This window comes from Carya illinoinensis, chromosome 3, assembly GCF_018687715.1.
Source record: "Carya illinoinensis cultivar Pawnee chromosome 3, C.illinoinensisPawnee_v1, whole genome shotgun sequence".
Classification (NCBI taxonomy): Eukaryota; Viridiplantae; Streptophyta; class Magnoliopsida; order Fagales; family Juglandaceae; genus Carya; species Carya illinoinensis.
The window spans coordinates 19,747,044-19,754,872 of NC_056754.1; the positions used below are offsets into that span (position 1 = coordinate 19,747,044).

The following is a 7,829-nucleotide window of genomic DNA, read 5'->3' on the forward strand; positions in this document are numbered from 1 at the left end:
AAATGAGGCTGGTGTTAAGTCTACTGGGAAAAAAGGTGACTAGCTTTTGCGTAACAAAAAAAGTAATATGCTCGGATACTGTCAGTGGTGCAACCTAAGGTTCATGATTCATAGACACCTTTGTAGATGAAGTCAATGCATCAAATCCATGGTAGATTCCTAAGAAATATAGTAGGCTATAAATGGTGCAGTTTCCTTCTACTCAGTTTCATTAAAACATATAATTGAAAGATATGAAACCAAAAGTCTTATAAACATTATTTTTCTTTCAAAAGTTTTTGCATGCAACTTGCGGAGTCTTTAGCATATGATTTCTTTTTACAAGGCAGTGGAGAGGAATCTATTAGCATATACTTTCTTTTACAAGGCACTGGGAAAGGAATCCATCTTGTGAAGCCCATTCTTCTGAACACTCTGGTACATAGGAAATCCATTGTAGTGAACATTTACGTGTGGAGTTCTTTAACCAATGGATTTCAGGTAAACCAAAAACTCTCTGCTCATATGTTGAGCAAGCCTTAGTTTCACTGAAAAGAAGTCCACCATGCCAGAAATGTTCCAACAGCTTCAAAATTTGGGTTCTCGTTCAAAAAAAAAAAAAGTTGCAGAGAGAAAATCAACCACCATTTGAACTTTGTATACAGCAGGCTACAATAGTAAAAGACTGGTATCAGATAACTTATGTAACCCGGTCTGGACTTGTTCAAAGACTGGAAGCTAGAGAGGGCAATAATAAAACAGATATGGACATGGTAAGCTAGATAAACACAAAAAAATGGACTCCAAAATACAAAGATCTTTCATTTATCATTGTATCATTGTGTCAACGTGAAATCCATCTCCTTGACACGAGTCAAGTTCATGGGCCCAGATCTAGTTTTTGAAATGATTCCCAAGTCGTGTTTTTTTCACCACCAGCAGAATATGCTGGACACAGAGCAAAGTTATTTACCTGGTAATTATGCTTAATAGTCCTTAAACATTCCTTCATGTGCTCTGCCTTTGTAACAGACTTCACAGGCAATGAGGTTTGCAACTTAAACAGGAATAAAAACAGCATTAAAACAGTCTTGAGATGATACCTTCTTTCTGGAGGCAATCCGAGATGATACCTTTCTACCTGTGAAGACATGCAAACAGTTTTTTGAGTCACACAACAGTCTTGAGAGCAGTATCAATTCTTGAATCAGAGATATTGAATTGAAATCCTCGGTATGGATTGTACTAAACCAACTGCAAAGGATATAATAGTGATATTTTATGATGCCATCTCAAATTTGGCAGCCATCTTAAACAAATCTTTTGGGCATGTGTTTGGCACATAAAACTATTGACCTCTTCTATTGTTCCTGCACATAAGAGGAACATTTTTACATCCCAGAGAGGGAGAGAAAGAGATATCACTAGATTTGCAATCGTGACTAGTTGTCCCTGCAATCATCTTCCACCTTTGTAAAACTTTTCACTTGTCTTTGCCAGGGATGCAGGTTTAAGCCGTACCACACCCAATTTGTGTATGCTTTTCTATGTTGAATTTGGCTGTAAGTCTTTCCTCTCCTTACTCATTGCCATTCTCACTGTATAATTATTTATCTGATCAATGATACAGGTCCCTAAAGCTGATGCTATTGGAAAGTAGAACATATTCATTCATATTTTCTCTCGTGTAGGTTTGGACACTCTTTCAGCAAGTGAGGCTTCATACATAAAAATTCCTAAACTGAACGAGAGAGATAACATGTAGACATGGTTTGAACTCCAGGCATCTACTCTAGTACAATGATAAATCACAATTTATCCAGATGCCCATCTATTTTGAAAACATCGATCTTGAATTTCCCAACTAGCACAACTTCAACAGTGTGTAGATTTACACAACGTACACCAATGTTTCCCATTACTTATTCTTGGTTATGCCCAAAAATGTTTTGCAGTGATAATTAATGTTGCTGAACGTTAGAAACAGGAGTTAATCTCTCTAAAAAGAAATGGAGAGACCCTAGGTGAATGGCTTTTAAAGACTATGATTGAAATCTACCAAATACAATTTACTAATCTTAAAAGTTCATCTTTGCATAATTTTAATTAGCATAATGAAATGTGGCCAAAATTTTAAAGCACCTTATCCTGTTCTAGTTTCCGTAGAACTTTATCCCTTCATTCCCTTGCTCTTTTCCCCCCTTCCTTTTCTGCTTTCCGCAAGGCTAAATAACTGAAGAAACAAAGTGTGGATATTCATATATAACTAAGAAGGAAATACAATTTGTGGTATTTATCTAGAGAAGAAAAAGGGACAGACACATGGATGGTATAACTGCTATATGAAAAGAGCAGTTTATGGGATTAAGACAGACCGTTTCCTTTCATTTTCTTCAGCAAGTTGCTATGTCTTAGAGAGATCCTTGCTGGCTTGAATCCTCTGCTGGAACAATATCACCGTCCAGGTTGCAGTAAAGAAAAGTATAGAATGTGAAACAATTACATAACAGAATTCCAAAACAAAACCAAAAGAGTTTGATTTCACAAAAGGCAACAACTGCATTAGGATCAGATTATCTAAAAAAAAAATTTGAAATTATGATAGGAAATATAGCTTATAGCTTTAGAACTTATAGTTTGTAATTTAAATAATAAGTTCTACTATTAAAAAATTATTTATTGTTTGGTAACCTTATTTTTAAAACACTTTTAAACATATTATGTTTGTTTGGAAAAAAAATTAAAAAAAAATATTTTCTAGAATAAAAATGACGATTATTTGAATTTTTAAAGATTATAACTATATTTTTAAAAGTTTAAAAATTATAATTATCTTAAAGTTGAATGAGTATTTTCATCCATTGATAGCTTTTTTAAAATTCGAATTACGTTTCACACTATCCGGAAAAACACATTGGAGAAAAAACATCAAAATAATATTTTTCTCAAACATACTTTTTAACTTATTTGAGATAAAAAAATACTTTAATATATAACACTCAAATAACCTAATTTTTTTATTAAAGAACTTTTAAAACTATTTAAATACTTTTTAAGACTCATCTCACAATCCCAAAAAAACCTAAAGAGGAAACCAATAGTTATTACTTACAATAGTGAAAAAGTGATAAAATGGTAAAAGGGTAGAATAGTTAGGAAGGCAAATGGCAAATAATGAAAAACCAATCGTCTTTTGTCTTCAAAACATTCTTTAAGATTTGTGTCAATTGGTTGATATGACGTAATAAGATTATATAAATATATATATATATCTATTTATACTCTTTTTTTCTTTTTAATAACCACGTTTTTAAATTTTATTGCATTTTATTTTATTTTTTTTATCGGCCATACTCTCCGAAATTCATCCATTCCCAAAGACTATATTTTCAATTATTGGTCTCTTCCTAACTGTCATATTTTATAAACATAACCATTTCGAGACACGTTTGGAGCCAAATGAATATCAAGAAACCAATACAGATTTTAACATAAATAAAAATTCAAGAAAAGATGCCAATTGTATATCCATGATGGATATCATGCTACCCACGCTACAACAATTTGCAAAAACAATTCGCCCATTCTTCTTTTCTTCTGATAGAAAATCACATGAACAATGTTCTTAGCACAACAATGTTTCCATCCTCACCGGGGATCCATCTCGGAAATGGTAATAGTGGCCGAAGCTGGAATACTTTCTTTTTCTCCGCTGAGTAAACCTGTCTCCGTCAACTGTCTTTGTGTGGAAAATGCTGCTTGCTTTGGAATAGGAAGAGGAAGAGATTCATTGGAAAGCATAGAAATAACATCAGACATGGTAGGCCTATCCACTGCAAACTCTTGTACGCACAAGAGACCCACATGGATGCATCTTAAGATTTGGTGCTCAGAATGGGATTCAACCAGACTTGAGTCCATTAGCTCCAAGCCTTTACCTTCTCTCCATAATTCCCAAGCCTGCAAACAACCCATGTTTCACAGTTTATATACAGTTCAATTTGATAATTTGGGACCCTTGGGTACACAGGAAACATAAAGATAGCATACGATGTAAAATTTTAAGGAATAGCAACTTATATACAAAACCACTTTGATCATTTTATTTAGAGTATAAAACAAAGCAAGAAAGGAAAATTTGAGGCTTAGTGTCCTTACATATCCCACTAAGCTCAGGTGATGTTCAGGATTATAAATGCCACTGCTCTTCTGCCCGCTCACAATCTCCAACATCAGAACTCCAAAACTGTACACATCTGACTTCTCTGAAAAATTACCTCCCATGGCATACTCCGGCGACATATAACCACTATAACCAAAAACATCGAGGAAAATTCAGCCTTAGAGGATAAAGTGCTGACACAAAATTGTACGTATTTACTTACTATGTTCCCACTACTCTCTGTGTAATTGCGTCAGCAGCATTTCGGCCAAAAACTCTGGCCATGCCAAAATCTGATATTTTGGGGTTCATATCGTTATCAAGCAGGATGTTGCTTGCTTTCAAATCTCTATGAATAATTCTTAGTCTAGAATATCTATGCAAATAAAGAAGCCCTTGAGCAATGCCTTCAATGATGTTACGACGTTGCTTCCAATCCAAAAGCCCCCTTTTCTTTGGATCTATAAAATTTTGTACAGACAATCAATACACACTAGAGAGACAATTAAAAGACAAACTGAACCAAAGAAAAAGATAAAAACATGGCGAACCAAAAAGAAAGAAGTCCAAGCTTTTATTGGGCATATATTCATAGATCAACATCTTTTCATCTCCTTCAACACAACAACCCAAAAGTCTAACGAGATTCATGTGTTGCAGTTTTGCAATGAGTATAAGCTCATTCTTGAACTCCACCAATCCTTGTCCCGAACTCCTCGAAAGTCTCTTAACAGCTATCTCCTGCCCCTCAGGTAATTTTCCCTAAATTAATATGAGGATTAACTTCGTTAGAATAAAAGTTAAATAATTAAATACACTTCTTGTGATCAGCTTAAACTTGCAAGGACATTTGATTATTTGTACCAAATCAAAGGTTGTGAGTTCGAATGTTGATTCCCATACATTTAGCTAAATTGAAGAGTTTGAGATTTCGAGACAATTGGTGACTTAACAAGCTCTACTCTAGTTAGAAAATATATAATGGGTCATAATCGATGATTCGATAGAGCCTTACTTTGTATACAGGACCAAAGCCACCCTGTCCTAATTTATTTTCGGTGCTAAAATTCTCCGTAGCAGCGACAATGGAAGGAAAACTGAATACTTTCACATCATGACCTTTCTTCCCATCATTGCTAGCCTCTTTTGTGTCTCCAAATAGTAAAGCAACTTCCTGATTGCTTTCTTGATCTCCTGTTGCAGAATTGAATCATATATAGTTAAATCTGGCTTTATATATGAATCAAATCATATTCTTTCAGCAGCTAAAATACTTACGTCGTAGTTTTTTCTTCCTCAAAAAGTATAAGCATCCCAAGATCACTGCAGCAAGAACAGCCACTACAGCTACAATGATCCATATCCACCATTTTTTTGCTGGTGTTTTAGGCGTAATAAGAACATAGATATTTTGAGCATTAATGCCAGTGTTTTCTTCCACAAATTGACCGCTTTCATGAAATAGGCATCCAGTTCCATTTCCTGAATATGAATCAAAACCAACGCAGGAACAATTGCTCCAGCATTTAGTCCAGCAATCACCAATACTGGTGTTCGAATTGTCGTCCCATTGAGACGCTCGTGGGCCTAGAAATTGAACCGATCGCTGTTCAAATTTTTGACTGCTAGTCCTGCAGGCGGGTGAATTCTGCTGCACACAACCGGGTTCCAAGGAGTAACCGAAACACATACCTCTTGTCACATAAATAGGTTTTGGATTATCTGTAAGCATCCCATCTGAGCTCAAGACGAGCCTCGAAATTCTCCCGTTCGGAACAGAATAACTGAAATAACTCTCGTTCTCATTAAAAATATAGCTAAAATTGTAGTAGACATTATCTAAAGTCATCTTATAACCAAGATTCTGAAAGTCGGATTCACTTCCAACCCCGCTGAGCCAGTACATATTCCCTCTGTGTCTCATTACTAATTGTCTCGTCCCGTTGGCGGGACTCCATTCGAGAGAAAAGCCTCCGGGGGCGGCGACTTGTTCGGATAGCCACGAAGTAAGTTTCCATTCTTTCCCTGTTATATTGTTGATACCGAGTTTCATCCCGGGCAGAAGTGTGTCTGTCGGATAATCAAAGCTTTCCCATAAGATCCTTTTTGTAGACCCATCAGGATTCAAATCTTTCACGATGAAGTTCCCCGAGTTATCTAGGGTAGCGGTTGAGTTTGGTGCTGTTTGTTTAGAATTCAACGGAATTGGACTCCCTCCACTATTCACAATTCTCAATTGGCCGTCTGCCTCCATTGTGAGATTTCCTGTACTGACAGATATAGGCCTGTCTCGGTTCGCAACCCATAATTTGGTGTTGTAAGCATCATCGGAGTACCATATTCCCAAATAGCCGACATCCGAAACATCCGGACTGCTGAATGTGAAAAAGCCCAGTCGGAATCTCCCATCAGCCGAAACCAACTGGTCCGGGTAACGAAGCGCCTCGCCAGGTTTGAGGGTGGATTTTGCCTGAACATGAGCAAGTCGTTCCCCCCAAAGGCACCACCATGACAAAATGAAAAGAAGAAACTCCGGAGGTAAAAGGGATTTCAGGCTAGCCATGTTCCGAAATAGATTTATTTTATCGCTTTGACTTTGCTACTGAATGAGACAATGCTCCATCTCAAGTTGCTCATATTTTGGCGAATGAGTAGCTTAACTCTATTTAAAAATATTGAATGAGGCTAGCGTGCGGCATAGCTAGCATGTTAATGGTATAACTTTTATTTTTTTATTTTTTTATAATTTTTTAATGTATCTAAATATTTTAAAAAAATAAAAAATATAGTAATATATTAAAAATTATTTTCAAGTAAAAACATTAAAAAAATATATTTAAATACATGAGCAGTCATAATGAACGGGCAATTTTATGAGTATACTAGCATTTTTCATGTGGAAATGATTTGTGAATCTATTATAGAGTTTTAAAAAATAAGGAAGAAAAAATTAAATAAAAATATTATAGAGTTAAAATATTATTATAATATTATTTTTTAATATGTTTTTATTTTAAGATTTGAAAAGATTGAATTGTTATTTATATTTGTTTGTAAGTTTAATAAAGATGTAATGATTAGATAAAAAAAATTAAAAATTAAAAATTAAGAAATGATTGTATTTATAGTGTTTGAATATTGATATGAAATAAGATAAAATGAGTTTAGAGAATTTTATTATCTAAACTAGACCTAATTCTTCCCCTATTAGCTGTAGATCTATTTTGATTTTTGTATAAAACTTTTTATTTTTATATAGAGAACAAACTTAAAATTGATAATATTGTAAAAAGTCTAGTAAGAAGTTCCCTTATTATTATTATTATTAATTTGTTTGGATTCTTCTCTTATTAAACTCTAAAAAGTCATACATATCGGCACTACATTTATGTTCCTTGTCTAAATATCCGAGAAAAGTTTAACTTGTGTGTTCAAAGACCGTCCACATCTAGCTCCCTATTTTAGGGAATGTGGATTGATAAAGGTAAAAAAAGATCTCACATATTGATAGCGTGCACACTAATCAACTTTTTATATTTTCATTCCCCCTCTCTTCCATCTTCAGCATGCATGTCTCCTTCTTTTCTTTTGATGGCCTAAGGTGGATGAGTTTAAAAATCTATTATAAGTTTCAAATGAGTCAATCATAAGAGAAATCTTTAAAACTCAGTCCACCTTAAAGCCAATC

The 7,829-nt window shown here is 34.6% G+C and overlaps 1 protein-coding gene across 1 annotated transcript; it reads right to left on the minus strand.

The window, feature by feature from the left end:
- Window positions 1-1,686: 1,686 nt before the first annotated feature.
- Window positions 1,687-6,779, minus strand: LOC122303677 (G-type lectin S-receptor-like serine/threonine-protein kinase CES101). The gene is made up of 8 exons (XM_043115561.1): window positions 5,420-6,779; window positions 5,157-5,335; window positions 4,693-4,903; window positions 4,365-4,602; window positions 4,138-4,288; window positions 3,632-3,939; window positions 2,355-2,422; window positions 1,687-2,212 (listed from the first exon to the last, which is right to left on the minus strand). The coding sequence occupies exons 1-8, from the start codon at window positions 6,702-6,704 to the stop codon at window positions 2,205-2,207; spliced, it is 2,448 nt and encodes an 815-aa protein (XP_042971495.1). The 5' UTR covers window positions 6,705-6,779; the 3' UTR covers window positions 1,687-2,204.
- Between the last annotated feature and the right edge of the window lie 1,050 nt (window positions 6,780-7,829).

What these genes read in the sequence shown, in the direction of transcription:
- LOC122303677 (XM_043115561.1), bottom strand. Translation starts at nt 6,704, where the DNA reads ATGGCTAGCCTGAAATCCCTTTTACCTCCGGAGTTTCTTCTTTTCATT. An exon ending in CTTGGACTTCTTTCTTTTTG is followed by an intron (nt 4,603 to 4,692) that starts GTTCGCCATGTT and finishes AAAATTTTATAG; the next exon opens with ATCCAAAGAAAAGGGGGCTT. An exon ending in ATTTCCGAGATGGATCCCCG is followed by an intron (nt 2,423 to 3,631) that starts GTGAGGATGGAA and finishes ATATTGTTCCAG; the next exon opens with CAGAGGATTCAAGCCAGCAA.